Source organism: Thermobia domestica, chromosome 14 (assembly GCF_964235325.1).
Source record: "Thermobia domestica chromosome 14, izTheDome1.hap1.1, whole genome shotgun sequence".
Lineage (NCBI taxonomy): Eukaryota > Metazoa > Arthropoda > Insecta > Zygentoma > Lepismatidae > Thermobia > Thermobia domestica.
In genome coordinates this window covers 62,460,661-62,481,303 of record NC_137467.1, presented here as the reverse complement: position 1 = coordinate 62,481,303, position 20,643 = coordinate 62,460,661, and the positions used below count along the sequence as shown (strand labels likewise).

Here is a 20,643-nt window from a genome sequence, read left to right as displayed (position 1 = left end):
GTACGCATTCACGTTTGTATGGGCGCTCTTTTCATAAGCTTGTCCACCGCTTTCGTTAGTATCCCAGCACGGGCCTGATCTCATGATATATTTCTAGATATAGGAACTTCTAGTTGGTGCATGTGTCCTCTCTTCTTTTCATCTCCCTAAAAAGAAAGAAAAAGTAAATGTTCCGTTCTATATTGTATCAAAGAATGCACAAATATATTAATTTAACTTCTGTACCAATACACGCTTTCCCCTGATACCTATTTTTTCTAGCAATACAAAACTTGGCATACACATTTCTTATCTTCTCTAGTATTTTTCAAGATACATTTGGATTGAGTGTCATTACCCGGAGCCACTCCAGGGGAGTCCAAAGTTGATGGGAGGGATTTCTCGAGGAAATTTTCCTGACATTCTCCCAATTTTGCCTGTTCGTGTACGGTATGGGCCCGAATATATAGAACCTGTGGAAAGCTTGTTTTATGCTGAAGAGAATGAACTATAAATCATGACTTTCCAATGAGCTGTGTTGATGCAGTAGCTATTCCACTGTGAGTCTACAATTTGCTTTATACTAACATTGTTAGTGATCCCCAGGGACTTACTCCGTTGTCTATGACACCTAATTTTTTGTCCATTAACGTATCTTTGTTATGTTTATCCAATGGACTAGGTTTGATTCTGATGTCCGGATGACAGGTTCATGTCCGTTCCTTGTCACTTTAGTATTAATTAATTCAACACGAGTATTCCATGTTAAATCTTCATTAACACATACCACTAAAAACTTAACAGATTTTAATTCACATATTTCTACTAAGATTATAGTTATTGGTATAAGTTGATTTATTTGGCATATCGGGAATCGAAATTCGACAATTTTAGTTTTTCCTAAATTGATAGTTTATTTATGTTTAGCCAACTAATAATTTTCTTTAACGTCTTTGTAGTGAGTCTTCCTGTGTATTGAGTCTCCACTGACAAGAACATTTATATCGTCAGCGTATAATGTTGATCTGACACAGCATAAATTGTTAACCAAATCATTATTGTATTTAACAAACAAAAGTGTACCTAGTATTGACCCTAGTGGTACTTCTTTTCTCACTTTCAGTGTAGATGACTTGAACATGTCTCTTCTGCCATTTAGCTCTTTACAGATGTCAACAGTTTGACTACTTTACAGACAAATACGACTTTATCCAGTTGTATGCCACACTTCTGATACCATAAGTATACAGTTTTCCTAGCATAATTCCATGGTCTGTAGGATTGAAGGCTTTAGATCAATCAACAAAAATACCAATTACATGTTTCTTTTATTTATATTCATCGCTACATCAGAAATGAAATTCAAGATTGCAGTGTTTCACTTCTGGCGTTTAAACCCATGTTGACTTGTTGATATTACATTATTTAAAATGAAAAATTTATGTAGTCGCGCTCTCATGGCGAAGTCAACTATTTTAGTAAAACACGATAAAACTTAAATAAGACGATAGTCATTTAACTCCAACTTATTTCCCTTTGTGTACACACCTGTTCACAGAAAGATGGAAACTCTTTCAGAAACTAAGTCCGAAAAAGTGAACCTAGATCAGTCAATTCCCGCAGATCTATACACAAGGAATTGCATGTTTCCGCCGTCTTTATATAGACACTAGCTGCAAACCGTACTGTCATCCGAGCGATGTGAAAATGTAAAAAAAAAAAAAAATTAAAAAAAAAATAATAAACTACTTGCTTCGGAGATTAATATTGATTGCATACCTTACGCACAATTCCAATATGCAAAATCAACTATTATCTTAAGTAGAAATTGCTGAAAACGACAGAAAATGGATATTTAAACCTCCAAGTAGGAACCTGTCCTTTGAGCGATTCTATTATCAATATTATCACACAATCTCTTGCAAGTTGCGTTTGTGGTCAAGCGGGTTTAGTACTGCTACTGACATTTCTGATATGAAGGGCGAAGCTTCGAGCCTCCGTGCGGAAAGTTAAAGTTTTTCTTCCTTTTTTTTAAATATATGAGAACTGTTTTATAAGTATAAATTTCTACTGTAAAGTGATCGGAAACACATTATCCGACGAACTGTCACTTTTCAAATCCCTGTCACATTTACTAGCCCACCATGTCCGTAATTCATATACGAAAACGCTAAAATGAGAAATGTGAACACAGTTGAATACCTAAAACCACACGTCCAAAATGAAAATTATTCATATATATATCTCGGGGGGCTTTGCTAACTTCATTCGTGGAAATGTGAACATTTTACAAGATATTTCATTCACTTTACAATATTTTATTTGAGTAAACATAAAATGTCGGAGGTGGGATCAAACCCGGAAGTTCCGTAAAATACATTTATATATATATATACATACATACATATATATATATATATATATATATATATATATATATATATATATATATATATATATATATATATATATATGGTTGTATTTCCTTTGCATTACAAAAACTTAGGGTACATCATAATCTGGATCCTTATAAAGCAATTTGAACAATTATTTAGAAAATATGTACTGCTTAAAATCGGATTAAATCGCAATGCCAGTAATCTGTAATATCTTACATTTTTATTTATTTACATTGAATGTGTACTTGTTTTATACTATATAGCATGAATATTAGCTGCTACATAAGAAACAAGTATATATAATTGAATTTAAGCAGGAAATCGATATAGTTATTATAAGAAGCTCATGAAAATGAAGTGTATAATAATGGTTGTATCTGAAATAGATGTTGTGTAATTGGCTACCCCGCCAGCTTTGGGATACTGGGCTCTTCAAACTGTCAATCCTTAGGGATGCGCAGAGTCGATTCGAGACAGAATTTTCCCGACAAAATTCGAGTCGAGACACTCCTCTTCCAATAGAAAAATATACTTTTTTCGAGTCGAAATATTACTTTTACAGCATATTGTCGAGACGAGACGGCCTCAAATCTTGTCTCGTGCGCATCCCTATCCATCCTACCTAGATAAAATCAATTTCAGATACGAATATTCAATTTCTTGTAACGATCATTTTAATCTACGATACAGATTGAAGTAAGATATTGGCTTGAACTGCTTTATTACCCACTTATCCTTCGTATACTGCAATTATATCTAATTTTGACATAAATATTTATTATTATTAGAATGTAAACACTGAAGAATATATATTAACACACAATGAGGAAGAACTCAATGCTCGTAGTAATTAACAAACTGGTTGCAAGTTTATTTAAAATTAACTCTCATTCAATCTAAATCATCAATATTAGAAAGAAAGCGAGAGAAGCGTTTTGTTGATTTGGACATATTATAAGAGATTGAGGAATGTGTATTTAATCGAACAGAATGTATGAAACTAAATGGAATGGCATGTGGAACCGAACTTGAAAGAGGATAGGATGTGTAAATGAAAAATGAAAGAAAGCAATGGTTAGCAGCAATAGTCACTACTTACACCAGATGAGTGAAATTCCCCACTCCCCCAAGAAAAAATGTCCAACAATTCTGAAACAAGGGTGTCACATTTACTTCGTTTCCTGACAAAATTGAAAAATTGATTTTCCATATTTTTCGTCTATACCCCTTCCATATAGTTAGCTAACAAACCAAGTACGGTCGACTGATTAGACGTCAAGTGAGTGAAATTTATGGAGGAAGTTTCGATACAGTGTTCACCGAAGTGACGTAGACGTGGTGTTGAAGCTTCTGGTAGATCCTATTTCGTAATGAATTTTAGGTCAGTGATATTTCTTTATACATATCAGAAAGCTCTTTAACTCCATACTAAAGGCGTGTCGTATGATTTATTCAAATCGTCAGATATTCGGACAACCATGAGCCTAATTCGTTTTACTTCACTTCTCATAATTTTAACTTTAAATAAATTTTTACTTTTCCACGGAAACAAACTGTTTAAATGTTCATTTTACTATGGATGAAATGTATAATTCTGCAAGTAATAAAAATTTTCATGTCTATCTCCGAGATTCGATCCCTCGTCCTTCGGCTCAGCAGTTCGACACGTAGACAACTAGACTAATTGCCGTTGTGTAACAACTTGCAGGAAAATCGATATGAACAACACGAAGGAAATTGAGAGCATTGATTATAGCTGGATTGAGGCAACTACCATGCTCCCATGTATACATAATTTTGAAATTCTCTATCCTTAAGTATTACAATGATAAATTGTTTCTGCAGTACAGTTAACAACGGATCAACATATCTTATTACACTTAAAAGAGGAAAATACAGATTTAGAAAATGTTTTGGATTGTGAACGTTGGATTGTGGGTTCGAACCCTTTGGTTTTCTGTTTCCCAAAGATACTCGAAGTTAAACTTAGGAAATGTTTGCCTCAAAAGACCAATATTACACAGTCCAAGTTCAAAAACTAGGTCTTATAGCAACTATAGTGATTTCCTAATTAAATTTAATTTAGAGTTACCCCGTGCCGTAAGGGTCGGTGGACCATCGATGGGTAACTAGCGAGCTCTCGCCAAAAATTGATGGCCCCACTGCAACGATCCGCGGTGGCCCCACTTCCGTTTTGAAAATTATACCCCCAGTGGCAGAGACGCGACGAAATGCCAATGAATTACAAAATTACCCGCCCAAAATATGTTAAATAGCATATGCATGATTCATTTACATTGAGATGAGTCTAAAAAGCACTTACAAACTATATATAGTTCTCCCGGAATGGCGCGAAACAGCAACCTTGTGATGTAGAAGCATGGTTTATTCTTGACCCCCGAGCTCCCTTTAGGAACATTCGTCAGGAAAAACAAATATAGTAAACGCATGCACATGACTGACGATAAGTCGTTTCGGTCTCTTCGCCGATTCTCCACGACAAATCGAAAGACGGACCGAAAAGAAGTCATCGTCGCTACGTGGTGGTAACTGAAACATCCCTACTCTAGATGTCTGTTTCGACTGGACGAAACCCTGCCGCCAGGAACACACTAGAGGGAATCTTTCGATGCGTCGCTGTATCGACGATCTACATTTACCGGCAAGTGGGCCACTAGATATTGGCGACGTTAACGGCATGGGGTCTAGTTTCATCTCACAAATGTGAGATATTCTATTTTTGGCATAAATTTTAACTCCTCTCCTCTGTTAGGATACGCATTTTAATAAAAATGGCGTGACAACAAGCCAATCCGCGCATGACACCCTAAAATATTCTAGGAGGGGCTATTTTCATGGTTGCTATATTTTGTGTTTGGTATTTCTGTTTGTATACATTTCGTGAGTCAGAGGACGGCCCACCCTTCCCCCTTCGGGTGCCCATGAGTCAGAGGTAGGTGAAAGTGTTAACTAATAAAAAATCATTTCAAACGGTTAAGCTTTTTTTTTTGTTCTGATAGACGACGTCTTTTTCATTTATATGCTATGTAGATAGATACAGATTAATAGCTTTATTAGTGTCTTATTATTTATATCATTTCTACCATATACTTTTCTCAACGTTTAAATCCTTTAAGCAAAGAAGACGGGTGATTCATGCAAATACATTCTAGTTCAAGTAAAATTCTAATGGATCCTTAACGGGAATTGAACCCGCGACTATAAGACCCAACAACGAACGCGCTAGGCATTAGATATTAAAACCAAACTGATTTACCGAACGTTTCTCAGTAACTGATTTTTTTATTTTTGTTTTACTCGGTTTTATAGTTTTAGCTGTACCTCTTTAACAACAGGGGCACGAACACAGAATTATCACAGATAGGTAAAAACACAAGCCTCTGCCAGCGGGAATAGAACACGGTACCCCATACACCAAAGGCACACATGCTAACAACTGGAGTATCTGTGTAGAGTAAACAAAGGAGCAGAAATAAATATATATTGCACATTCCGACGAAACGCAAACGTCCCAATGGAAGCATTAAAGGAAAAATGGAAAAACTTAGTGAGCTCTTGAAAGAGCTCGAAGGTCACCTGGGTATGAAGACGCATCTTTATTTAGGTATTAATAACTCGTATAATCGCCGTTAGCTTCGATGACGCATCTTAATCTTCTTGGTAATGAGTTATCCAAGCTAGAGACATATTGATGTCCCTGTGATGTTTCTTCCCACGCGTCAGAAACTAGCTCCCAAACTGCGTTAGCTGTCCTTGGTAGGGGATCAAGCCAATTTTCGTGTAGAGTTCTTGTAACATCCGCCCATAGATTTTCCATTGGGTTCAAGTCAGATCCTCTTGGAACTCAGTCAACTAGCTCAACATTGGGTTCCTCTTGAAACCAGGCTTGAACTAGATGGGAATCATGTATTGAGTTATGATCTTGTTAAAGTTCTAGAATGCCGTCTTCAAATAAATTTCTCGCAGCGGGGAGCAAGCCATACTGCACAATATCCAGATACTTCTGGCTGTTCAATCGGCCTTCTATACGGTGTAATTCACCAACTGTATCCTTACACAGCCATCCCCAGCAGTGAATAGTAACATGCCCCATTCGATGCGTTCTGTGCATGTACTGAGGATCGTAACGTTTTCCTGTGGGTCTATACACAAGCCGAGGACCATCAGTTGCTGAAGAGAATATCTTTTCGTCTGTGAAGATTACATGATCCCAGTTACGACCAATATTTTCCTCAGCAAATGCTAGTCGATCAACTTTATGACTATCCGTCAATTGCTCCTTACACGCGGCTCGATATGCGTGAAGCCCTGCATCTTTAAGGCGTCGCCGAGCGGTGAGGAAGGAGCTAGTTAAACTACACGCTATCACTAACTGCCGGGAAGACATGAAAGGATTGCAACGGCTTACATCAACTAGAGCCCGATCTTGTTGTGAGGTTGACACCCATTGAAGGCCAGTGCCAGGTTTTCTAGACACATTACTTGTTTCTGAGTTTCTTCCACCAAGTATATGCTGTAAAAGAGGGAACACCAAAACATTCGCTAGCTTGTCTCACACTTATACCACCGTATTTAACAAGAGCAGTAAGCTGCTCGCGAACATTCTGACCACGATGAGCCATAACTAATGAATGAATTGTAGCTGTTTGGCTGTAGGTGATTTCGTTACCCATAGGCTTAAGTGGAGAAACTCGTCTGATGCTACAAGGCATACGTCATGTTTTCGTAGTTCAGCATTTTTCACGAAAAAAAACTGTTACAGAGTTGTGTGGCACACAACAAACACACACATACACACACAAATATATATATATATATATATATATATATATATATATCAGGAACATGAATAACTTACATTTTTGACGTCTGTGTTAACTTTTTCATACATAAATTATGGAAATGGCGGGCTAGGAAATGTAACAGCTTTGAAAAGTGACGGGTCGTCTGATTGTTTTTCAAAGCACTTCAAAAGTGACGAGCACAACACCCAAAACGTTGGAACATGTCGAGAACTTCTGCACGAGAATTGTCGTCAAGTTATCCACAGCATTGCTGCCATTGTCTGAAGTGTCATACGGAAAAAGTATCCTCACAAGTGATTTGAACATGCGCCGTTTCGCACCCAGACTGCTAGCCGAGGAGAGAATAAACACTTCGGTAAAGTCTGTCAGAGAACTCTTGTCAGCGTGCTGCTGTGGATGACCTGTCCTTCATGTCGAGGATCATTAATGGTAACGAAAACTTGGGTGTACGGATATGACCCTAAGACAAGGCAACAGTTTTCGCAGTAGAGAAGCCTATGATCTTCAAGACCGAAAGAGCGAGGCAAGTTTGCAACTCTACCAAGTATATGATCATTGTTCTTTTCAACATCCGCGGCATTGTGCATCATGAATTCGTCTTCAGGGGCCAGACATTCAATAGCAAGTTCAACTGACAAGTTTTAAGGCATCTGAGAGAGAACATTCAGCAATAGCGACTGGATCTGTGGTGCGCAAAAAACTAGGGCAACAGTGCACCATGCCACTGTACTCCTCACACGTGAGTTTTTCTCCAGAAACAAGATGATCACAATTCCGCACCACCCTTCTCCCCAAATTTTGCTGCTGAGGACCTCGCCATTTTCTCGAAGCTGAAGCTCGAGCTCAAAGGTCGCTGATTTTACATTATTTCGGAGATCCAATGCTAATCGATTGACACGCTTCGAAATCGAAACTTCCAGGACACGTTCCAGCAGAGGCAGAATTGCTGACAAAGCTATCTTGCTATATAATGTAAATATTTTGATGATCAGTTTTGACGTAATTCTTCTTGTGAGCATGTGTACCATTAAGATAGTTTCTTTCTATATAACGCTCTCAAATTAATATACAAAAAATGCTCAATTAGAATTTATCCTAGGAAGGGTACTTCTTACTACTGATATGATTGGATATTCTTTGTTGTTTATCAGGGAGAATATTTTGGAATATGTTATATAGCACGTGTACAAATCGACAATATTGTGGTTGCTTGAACGCAAAGTAAATATTATTCTTTCTCACTATTGACGATATAGGAAACAAAGACCCAAGGCCAATCTAGGGTACAAACTGCTGTCATTCGCAGCGGAAGTCAAATCGAGGATCCCCATGCAAAGGTGCGAACGACAGCCCTTCTACCAGGACGGGATTATGTGTTCGAGTTTTGTTTTTTTTTTTTCCTCACTGCCTTTCTTATCAAATACATTTTTATACATACAAGAGCAATCCGAATAGCGCAAAAGTCGTGTAAGAAATATCGGGAATATGTGAAATAAATGTAGACAAAAGAATATACTCGTGGCTAAAAAATATTTGTATGCGCGTTGAGTAATTGAGTTATTATGTTTCACATATGTATAGCTAGCATTGGTAAGTGATGAGAATAACTTCCAATTTTTTTTAACAAAAAATGACCATCTTCACCTGAGCTTCTTTGTTTCAGATTTAGTGTAGATCGGTTATTTAGCAAAGTATATGTAAATAATGCAGAAAAATATTACGTAGCCAATTACTAGACAATCCATAGTACTTTGAATTTGGATTCAACTTTCAGTTTCGAAGTTGACCTATACAGCTAATATTTTAGTTAAGCAGAATCGTAAATTCTTTATATTTCGCTGGCTAAGAGTAGATATTAGTCAAACTTCAATTACTTACTTCATATAAATTATTAAATTATCTTACTTTTTTAATCTTCCTTATTTGCATTATCACATATCCATTTTGTTTATGACCCACGAAATCATTGGCGGACAATTTAGCGTTATATTCACATACAAAACAGTAGCAAAAGAAGGTAATTTCTCCTTAAGCAAGGAATAAAAGCAGCGATTTTAATTTTAAAAAATATCACGAGAAGTAGATACTTCTTCTCGGGTCAGCATTTTTTTCGATTAGTTTTCTGAAACATTTTACTCTTCTCTATCCTGAGACAGACTTTCATTTTCATATATATATATATATTTCCCATTCCACTTGTATTTAATTATTGGTGTATGAGGCGTCCAGAATACAAAAGAATCAAGTTAAATTACCAAATTCGTAAGAGAAAGTGACATAGATTCAGGGTTGGCTGGTTTAAACCAAGGTGGTTTAAACCAAGGTTTAAACCAGCTGGTTTTTTTAAAAAAAAAAACAACTGGTTTAAACCAAAAAACGAAAAATGTTCGTAAAAGTGTAAGTGTTTGTAAAATCTTGATGAACACACATTTGTGGGTTATCACGTTTCACTCCCGTATATTATTCGTATTATATTCAGACCTAAATTCCCCATTCATTACTCAAAAAGATTATACTATAAAAGCAACTTTTTTTTTATAAGTTTATAAATGTTTGTTTTGTGATTCTTTTGTAGTTGTTGTTATTGCTATGTAATTGCATTCAAAGAAAAATTCTAAATATTTTTTTCGTTTCAATGTTTACTATTGATAAAATACATAGAAATGCCGTACTTTGTATGTGTGTGTCTGTGGGGGGGGGGGGTCATACAGACCCCACGAGAGACATTTAGTGAAATGAGAAGTATCTTTGGTATCTATTTATGTATAAATTAGTCTGAGCCAAAGTGAACTCAAGTAATTCGTATCTGTATTCACTTTTCTTACTGATATGCAAATTAAGTCGTCGTATTTCTTTAATTTGGACCAATAAAAGTCGTTGTTAACTAACTTGAACTAAATTAGTTATGTACTCCGTAGTACTTTGAAATTGTCCATATGCAGTTCTGTATAATGGTTTCACTTGTGCAACTGTTTATCTGATTGTCCTTCTGAAATGACTCTTGACAGCTATATTAATAAGCATGTAAACATCAGTACAACGTTATTTTTATCAGGATTCCTCCGTGAGTGAGTCGGCAGACGTATCGCATTTATAGCCAATTAGTTCTGGTTCCAAGCTCAAATGGAAGACAATTTCTCTCAGATATAGCTCGAGAAGCGGTTTTTATTCAGCTTTAAGCTTATGTGACCCCTTCCAGCATAACCCGATTGTTGCATAATAACAAAAAGCCGAAACAAACTTATTTCTGTCCATATATGATATGAATATATGGAGCAAATTATTTAAACCAAAAAACTTGGTTTAAACCAAAAAAACCTGGTTTAAACTAAAAAAAACCGGTTTTTTTGTTTTTTTTAATAAAAACCATGGTTTTTGCCAACCCTGCATAGATTGTATTGTACGCAAACTACACGCAACAGTGAACACTCATCTTTACAGTGTACGTGTTACTGAGTGGCGACAAATTCTTGAAGTTCTGAAAGGAGGTGAGGATAGAAATTTTAAAGAAGAATTATGCCCGAAATGACTAAAAGTGTACTTCATTCTCTTGCGCGTCATATATCAATCACATCCTTCCTCGTGGTAATTCTGACGTTCCTTTTATAGCTAATAGCATGATGCGTTCATATCTTTAATATCTCCAATCATGATTTCTTTCCGAAATAATTATTATACTTTTCTTGTACGATTTACTAGGGGTCTCGATGGTTCAGTGGTAGATGCTTATTTCTGGAGCGTTAGGTCTCTGGTTCGATGACCAAGTTACTGGTGGGGAGCATCATGTTCTTGGATTTTCTTAGAGCACTCCCGTACCCTCCCCCCCAAATTTTCATTCTACAAATTTTCCCATCATTCACTTGTCTTAATCATCCGTCTCCCATAGTTTAAAGGGCATATATGTGGGACGTTAAGCGAAAAGATTTCATTTTATTTTACGGTTTACAACTGTTTATTTTCATGGTTTATCCAGCTACCTGATCTTCAAAATTATTTTGTAGCAGCACATTTCGAAGGCTTCCATTCTGTATTTTTTTCTTCTTTTAGTACAGTGAATGCCTCACATCCACTTACTGCTACGACCCATGCTTATGGTTCATCACACCTTAATTAAAGTCTAAGCCAGTTTCCGGTTTGAAGAATACTTTTCTCCAAGTGCCTCTCCGCCGGAACTATTCTTGGTTCTGTCTTGTTTGCATCTATTATCGCTTCTTATTTTACGCCCTAAGTAACTGTATAGCTTCCACCACCAATTATAAATTTTACATAGAATATCAGATTTCGTGAAGTTCTATGATAAAAATGTATGGCTAAGCTTCCGATGTCAGAAATGGTAAGCTTTCGTTTAACGTTCAGTATTTTATTATGGTACATCTCAGCAGACTTCTGAGTTATATTTAACTTGATATCGCTTACCAAGTTATTATTGCCCAAAACCCAGCGAAAATTTTACATCATATATGGTAGAAACTAGTCTTTTACATGAATTTTCTCGGTTTTGTCGTAATACTTACTCTGATTAGTTATATCCGTTACTTTGGAAGACATTCCCTTTTTTATTAAAATTTTCTTCATTACCAAGTAGGCAAACTTACACCACTTAGTCACATGTATTAAATCACGGATAGATAATCAAGACCAAATCAGTCTTCAGCCCTGTAACCCTGTTTTAGTTTAGTAAATTTGTCTAGGTAAATGTAAAACTTTCATATCTTCGTTATATTATATTTCGTAAATAAGTGAATCTAGAGAGTTTTCTAATGAAATCTAAGTTTTTAACACTGCTATCCATGCATTAAACCATCTGTGAGCACTTCTTTTTCTTTGTAGTGTACATTATATGTTTCTTAAGTTTATATATCGCCTAATCACTTTGCAAATTCGTTATTTTTGTTGTAATTGAAGGTAGTTCTCTCTTATAGTAACGTAATGCTATAAAGTAATTAACCTAATGCTATAAATAAACAATTTTTTATTATTTTTTTTAATCGTATTTTATTTATTTTTATTTTCAGGTTTCTACATAAGCAATTTAAGTCGAAATGGATACCGTTATTGACGAAAAGAAGTTGAAATTGGAACCAATACACGCAAAGAAGACAGAGAATTGGTCTCCTTTGTGCGCAACTAGAAAAGTAGACGACATTGTTTCTTCAAAAGGAGAAGAAATTTGTAGTAAATTTAAATTACAGCCGCAAGATGAAAATCAAAAGCAGTCGTTATATTTCGATGCAAAGATTAAGACAGCGGTAGTATTGTGCGAGAAATTGCCACCAATTAATAAACACGATAAATACATGCTCGGGTTTTCGAAAAGAACTTCGAAGATATCGAGCAGTAAAAGTGAATTACTCAGCGATATTCAGAATAAAAGCTCGGATAGAACTGTAAACATTATCCCAAATATAAAAGGAATGAATGAAGAAAATAAGTTGAGTAAGATGTTTAGAAATTCTGAATACATTAAAAACGAAGAATATTTTACACAGAAATCAAAATATGCGCAGAATAAATATATTGAAGAAGTCAATTCAGCAACAAAACAAAATACATTAGATAACTTTAAAGAAAAGGGTGTGGATAACTTATCTCTTATAATCAAAAGTAAACCAAATTACAAGGAAGACAAATTATGTAGTTTGAGTGAAACAAACGAGGCCTTCGAACCTGCAAGTACAACAAGATATAAGCCAAAAATCGGAAGTTTAATTAAAAATGAAGTTACTTCAAAAGAAGAAGTGAAAATGTGTTCGAAACAAGCTGTAGCAGACAATAATACTTATAAAAATTCTGTTCCTTTAATTAAGAGGTGGGTTTCGTATGTTACTTTCTTGTTTCGTATGTGCACTTCATTTGATGCTTCTGAAATACCAATAAAAGATGAGGTAGAAACTATGCAACGAAGTCATTTCACGTTCATAACAATCGTAGAGTAGATCAAATTCTCAATCATGAGACTTGTTAGATAGAACTTTATAGACAACGAGAAATAATGGAATGACCATTTAATATGATCATTATTCCCATCCAAATTGTATCTTCGGAAATTATTTAAGTTATATTTGCATTAGACAACTTCTTATAATTTTTATTTCTTGATTTTTGTACATTTTTTCCTTGGTTGAGAAGCAACTTGTTACTGGGAAGTTTGGTATCAGATAGGGAAATGATTATCAAGATCTATTCATGCACAGAAAATTATCACTGTGGTGGACAAACACCGTGCTCGTGGGTTTTCTCGGGGTTATCCCGTTTCCTTCCACCTTCTTCATTCCAGCATTTCATTCATTTCTCATCATCACCGTCTCCTTTAGCCTAACCGGCATAACCGTGGGACGTAAGACCGAAATATTTCATTTCAGAAAATTAGCAATAACATACAAAGCTTCTGGTTAACTGTTTCCTGGCGTAAAGTGTTATATGTGTAGGACTTCGCTTCTAGACTAAAATATGTTGCACGATATGTTGTATCTATAGAAGATCGTATGCATGTGTATATGATTAACTGTTTTGATTTTATAGTTCTTACCCCTAAAACGTGTTTATTAGGCATGCAGATATTAGTAATGTGAGCCTCATTTCTCGGAATTACAATTTTGGCCTAAATGATGCCCTACAATGGACCAGCATAGACGGCTTCTATAGTATTTTTTTCTGGTTCGGGATCTGCAGGTTATGTGGTGTAAACTACATTGGCTTGAAAGGCTGAAACTGATTGCCACATAATATTTCTTTTAAAGAACTGTTTAAGTATAATTTCTCTTTTTTGGTTGGAAAGGTCTATTTGACTTTTTACAGATTTAAATCGAATACGTGTGTCAAAATTCACGTCCGTAGACCAACTCCAGTATGGATAGATATACGAAAAGTGGAAAGACAAAAATTTGCAGAAAGATTGTCTTCAATTTAAAAAGGTAGAATTTTACCAATCGTACCACCCATTTGTGCACTAACTTATTAAGGCATCGTATGTTAAAAAAAGCAACGTTGCTCTCCGGTCCTCACCATACTAATAATATAGCATTGTTAAGGAACGGATTCTACTATAGGTGTTCTAGCTTCACTCATATATCAACGTACAGTTTTCCTATCATTTATGCGTGCCCGTACATTCCGTTCGAAAACCTTGCTGTACAGGGAAAGTTTATTTGTGATTTAACATTGGGCGCCGTGCCATTGTATAGCTCCAAGCAACTGGTATTATTGAAAAAATTGTTCCTTCATTTGTGCTGAAATCCAAATATTTTCAACAACTTTCCATTTTTCTTATCTTCACTCGTATTGAATTTGTCCTGTTGTGTCGGTGCTGTGCCATCAGTTGTACCTCAGAATACTCATTAAATGAACGCAACAAATTGGGGATGAAGCTGATGCACAACACGGTACTTAGCTGTAAAATTACGGTTGAATCTAAACGAAATTCAAAATTCAAATATTCCTATTTTTAAAATGACTAGTTGTGGGAAAGGTAAGAGAAAAAGAAAGGTTTTACCTAAGATAAAGGAATGAGCACTAGACTGATATTTCAACGAGGCTGGCGTCGTCTTGGTCATCTGGAACGATGAATTTCTTTCTCTGGAGGATCCTGGATGAACTGGAGTCAGTCAACATCTGGATCTATATCCTATTGATCTGCAAGGGGCGTCGAGTTCTCTCTTGACAATGCGTCTTTACGATGTTCTCCTACACCTTCATTCCATTAGTCATCTTAAGTTCGATGTATCTGCGGTGATAAACTAACAGAATGGTATTCTTCAGTTATGGAGCTGGTTGGTCTCCAATGGTGCGATCCGCTTCTCTCCTCGATCCTGCACCTATCCTAATCGTGTGTCGAATACTCCTTGTTAAACCCTCCTCCGTGGTTTTGTCTGGCTGCAAAGTGATGATTCTGGCGTTCAGTGAACGGGGAAGTATCAGGCTGTGCCGAAAGGTATGCGGAAAGCCAAGAAGGAAACTAGTCATGTTTATTAACAATTTCGAAAGTGGCAATTAACAAATACATGCTTATTCAAACTGTCTGGCAATGTACAACATTAATAAAAGTTTTGTTCCGTTGGATTTAAAAGAGTTTATGATACTGTCGAAGATAATCATAAAAATAATGAAATAGAATTTAACAAATTAAATTAATAGTTCTCAGATATCTCACTGTCACATCACTGTAAGTACATAGATTCTTCACACTATGTCCTAAGACATTTGAAACTCATTGTTTTCTTATCTATGAAACACATAATTTGTGAGCCATATTTTATATTTCTGTTCTGCAATCACCAATAAATATCCCTCACCTCGTCCACTTTGACTGCTACAATTCCATTAGAGTGTATTTAATATTTACTTGTATCATAAACGTCTGGACAGATACAATCCAACTTAAAGGTAACATTTCTAGCAACTGAAGAGGGTAGACCTGGGCAGCACAGAAACAAGCTTTTGCTGTGTAGTTGATGATGTACAAAATATTTATCCGTTTTAAGATAATTCTCTGTAACGTGTTATCCAATATGGACTATTAGGGTTGTCAATATTTCTCGACTTCCGATTTTTTTAGTTTCACCCCTTAAATGTTTCTATATCAGATTAAAGTAACCCATCAGAAAAAGTAGCTTAAATGAATAATATTAAATGGGGCTGCAAGCGACATAAAGTTTTGATGTATTTACAGCATACTATATAAAACAAAGGTGTGTGAAATCATTTGTGAGTTTGGGATGGCCTGATCAATTGAAGTCATATCTTGGAAGAAGTAACGGAAGTAGAACCGGTTCTACTCCTGTATATCTCAGGGCAGTCACCTTCAGATCCGCCACTTTAATTTCAGATTTAAAATTTTTAATAACAATTAGGTCACGTGACCTTGTTTTGAGGTACCTTTCCATAGATAAACAAAGATGAACAAAGCACTCATGCATGCAAAGATAAACAGCATCAAAGCACTCATAGATAAACAAAGTTGCGTTCTAATGTTGGAATTCAAAATATGATGATGTCTAAACTATAGAAGCAGTGTAATGTCTATAAAAACCGCTGCTATCTTAGCGACAACAGGGAAGCCTTTCCGATTTCAAAGATACATTTATAATGTATGGAAAAAGAGGAAAAAGTTACTGGGTTGAATTTTATAATTCATCCGCAAATGTTTAAAGTAAGTACAATCAAACATCCATAATAGGAACGAATTTTTTTTGCCTCAGTGGTATTAAGTATTCTCCCTTCTGGCAGATCTCGGGATTAATGAGTTGTTTTTCTTTTTTCTTTTTTTTGTTTTTTTGTTTTGTTTTTAATATTAGGTTTGAGCCTGGAAATGTTTCTCCCACGTTCCTCGATCTTCAGCTTTCACTTCTAATTCTCAGTAGTTTCTTCTATTTTTCAAATCATCGATCAGTTGTGTTCTTACTCCTTGCGTTCCTTTCCATATTTACTTTTATGGCGGTATGGATAAGACAGTTTGATTGCAAATATATCCAATCCAATGCAAATATATCCAATCCAATTAATCTTCCAATGAAGGATCCTGGCTAAAAACTTCACTATTCTCCTATCTGTTTTAAAACATCTTTGTTACTCTGTCTGTCCATTTTCTCTTCTCGATCTTCCCCAACACCACTTTTTGAAGCTCTCTAAGTATTATTTTTCTCTAGCTTCGTATTGTCTTAAGTTTCTGAACCCTACTTAATCGTGGTGATGATTAGCCCTCCAATACCCATTAATGGTTTCTTCATTACTCATTCACTGCAAACGTTGAATAATTGGGGAGAAATACTATATCCTTGACTCCTCTTACAATCTTCATACTATTGGTTTCTGCTTCACTCAAGCCTAACTTCACTTGTCCTATATACTAGATGAGTCGTTGGTTTCTGCAGCTCGAACCGATTTCAACTATTTTCAAAAATTTAATCCAATTAACACGATCGAAAGGTTTTTGCCAGTCGGTGAACCACAAACACAGCTCTTCCTTTGCGTCAAGAACTCGTTCTGATATGACTCTCACAAACCCAGTAGTACCTCTGATACCTTATAATTTTCTGAATCCAAATTGATCTACCTCCAACACCTCTTCTACCTTATTTCCCAGCCGCCTGATTAGCACGCGAACAATCTTTCCAGTGTTGGAAAAAAGACCAATCGTTCTGTGATCGCTACATTTCTATAGTTGCTTTTTCTTGGGTAAATGCAATCATTGTAACATGAAAAAAAAAAAAAATGGCCATTTTTCACTCAGGTAGACCTTACTTATAAGTGAAGTGAGTACTTTCATTGCATTGTCTCCTAACTCCTCAGCAAATCTACTGGTATATCGTCGACTCACAGTGACCTTCCTCATTCGCGGGTCTGATGGATACCACGGCTTCAATTTTCAGTGTACTGGGTCCTTTTTCTTCATCATTCACCTGTTCTTCTGCTTCGATGCTTTGATCGCTTTTTGCGGTTCTTCTGATAATATAGATCTTTTATATATACCTCCCAAATTCTAAGGATCCTTTGGTAGTCAGTGACTACATGACCATTTTGATCTTCCATGCCTAACGTGCTTATATCTTTGTTAACTTTCCCTCCTAATTCTTGTGCTTTCTAATACACTGCGTTGTTGAAACTTCATTATTTCTTTACATATCTGTTCCATGCACTTTCCTTCCACTTTGTCTGTCTCTCTTCCCAATTTATTATTCAATCTTCTATATTCCGTCACGTCCGTGGTTTTTCCCCTTCTGCATTCCTCCATTTTCTTAAGTATTATTATCAGTTTTTCAGTTTCCTCAGTACTCGTTCCATTTGGCCAATGTCTAGTAGAATTTGTTTAACTTTTTCCTAACTATTTTCTACATCTTCAACCATATCGTACATTGCACAGAATTTTTCTCCAGTCTCTTCTTTCGCATCACTGTCCATACTTTATAGTCGCTCTAAGTTCCATTTTCGAAATTTCCCATTTTTTTCGATTTATTTTAACCAGGTTTACAGTTTCGCTACTAAGAGATTGTCACCGAATCAATGTCCACTTTCGGTACTGTCTTCACGTCTCGTAGACTATTCCTGAAACGCTGCGTGGCAGGAATGAAATTGATTTGTTAGCGTTTTCTTAATCTCGTGTACTTTTCCACCACATGTACAGCTTTTTTTTTTCTTGTCTTGAAACACGTATTCGTCACCACGATATCTTGTTGCCTACAGAAGTCGATAAGCATTTGGCCCCGTGTATTTCTTCTACTTAGTCCAAATTTTCCCTCCACCACTTAATTTGCAGGTCTTTCTTCCACTATGCTGTTAAAGTTTCCCATTACTATGCCATTGATCTTACCTCTTCTAATGCAATATATCATTAGTATAATCACATATTTCGCCTACTTCATTGCCATGTTGGTATATACACGTGCATTATCATAATATCCACTGGTTTTGCACTTAGTTTCATAAACATCAGCGAGACACTGCAGCATTCCACTTGAGTTACATTTCTTGTTTCTTCGTTCTTCGTTGCTATCTCAACATCATTCTCGGTCTTAACGCCACCTGAATAGAATATTGTGTAATTTTGCAATACTATCTCACCTTCTCCTGACCATCTTACTTGACTCAAGCCCAGTATTTTCACTTTACGTTTGTTCTTTTCCACTTTTAAATTTTCAAGTTTATTCTCACGTCGTAAAGTTCTTACGTTCTTTGTTCCTATGCTGGAGTGAACATTATCCTGGAGTTATTATTTTCTCCTTGATGTTTTTTCTAAGTAGTCGCCACCTGGAAATTTGAACGGGGGAATCTTTTATCCTCGAAATGCTTTATCTCAGGAAGAACCATCATTACATTTATTCCCCTGTTTTGTACCTCCTGGGAAAAAATAATACAGTATTCCCATTTTCTTTTCTCATCTCCATGCCGTTGGCTACCTTGACGTTCATCCGCCTTTCAGGACAATTTTCCTTCTTAAGGATAAGAAGGTGCTCTGATATCCTGCAGTTTATCCGCCTTCCAATGAGGCCGTTGGTACTTGGTAAAAGTGTCTCTTTATCCCAGGAGTCAGTCCATCTCCACATGTTAGCCGCCTGAATACATTGTCCACTCTGCGGCATGAAATTGTAGGTTAGGATTTCCCTTCGTTTAGGATGAGACTTGAATGTATTCCTTAAATATTCCCAGTAGTCTTTGAAAACAAGCAAAGATATATGTATTATTATGGGAGATAACCCTTTCTTCTATGGATACAGACTCTTTTCGTTTAGGGCCGCAGTGGATCATTGTTAGAGCGTTCACCTCTGGTGTACGGGTTCTGCGTTCGATCCTGGGCTCGTGGCGAGCGAACTGCGTGGTGGACATACACTGTGTGCGTGTTTTTTTCTCAGCATTTTCCTGATTCCACCCATTTCATTAATTTCTCATCATCACGTCTCCTTTAGCCTAGCCGGGCCGTAAAACTTACATTTCTTTTAATTTTTTGCTTTTTTTCAGCTCCAAAGTTTTATTCACCAGTCGTAGTAATTCCAGATAGGAATTCTCATCTAAGATCTGTTTAGCGCAGAAGATACTTTCCGCAATTCAGAGAAATCCACGAAATACAAGTTCCGATATTAGTGTCTGCAGAAAATGATATCGGGTTCGATTTCAGTTGGGAACACTCGGTCGGATAGGTAAAGCTTTTCCATGTCAGTCGACCTGCGTGAGGTTTTTCTCATTCACACCAGGTAAATGTCGGGATAGTACCTAACATGCAGGCATCAAGTAGGGCCGTAGCTAGAGGGCGAGCGACGCGGTCGCCCCGGGCGCTGATAGCAAGGGGCGCCGAACGAGCAAGAAGAAAGACAAGTGTAGGAAAAGAGCAAACGACGCGGCAGGCCGTATAAGAATTACTATCCATTTCATAAAGATAGGCCCCTGACTTCGAGGTGCTGCTGTGACGTCCAGTCAAAACGTATACTGCATTGTCGTACCTCGTTGGAATTGTTGAAATGTTGTCTTTTCAATACTTAAGACATACAAATTTTCTTTGTACTGTATAATGAGAAAAAAATAGAAATTAATGAAAAAGTGCGTATTTTTTCGTATTTTTTTGGTAAATCAATGTTTGTAGGACCATATCTCGGAAAGGAGCTAACATGAAATAATTTCCTGTGCAAGGTATGTAGATGCATATATTACCTGCAAGTTCTGAAAATTTCATTACTCAACACGTAGTAATTTTCTTGTTATTCAGCAAAAAGTGAGACATCATTATCTCTGAATTGCGGCGGTGTATTAACAATCTGAAAAAACTTTTAGAAAGTAGCTTTTTCAACCAAACTGTTTTGACTTGTTTTAAAAGATAAACAATCACAAATATGACATTATGATTTTCTCTGCTTTGCGCCCTTCGCTATCGCAGTTTATACGGAGTGCTACGTTGCCACATTTTCCTGACGCGTATACACTCTCAGCCGGACGGGTATTTAAACTTGTTACGC

The 20,643-nt window shown here is 36.4% G+C and overlaps 1 protein-coding gene across 4 annotated transcripts in view; it reads left to right on the top strand.

The window, feature by feature from the left end:
• The window catches only part of LOC145669694 (uncharacterized), a 49,832-nt gene that overhangs the window by 10,928 nt on the left and 18,261 nt on the right, over window positions 1-20,643 (top strand). For all 4 annotated transcript variants that reach the window (XM_081737986.1, XM_081737983.1, XM_081737984.1 and 1 more), the window contains exon 2: window positions 12,220-13,013. In XM_081737986.1, the coding sequence (XP_081594112.1) occupies window positions 12,247-13,013 (767 nt within the window). In that variant the 5' untranslated portion in view covers window positions 12,220-12,246. The remainder of the gene's footprint in view (window positions 1-12,219; window positions 13,014-20,643) is intronic.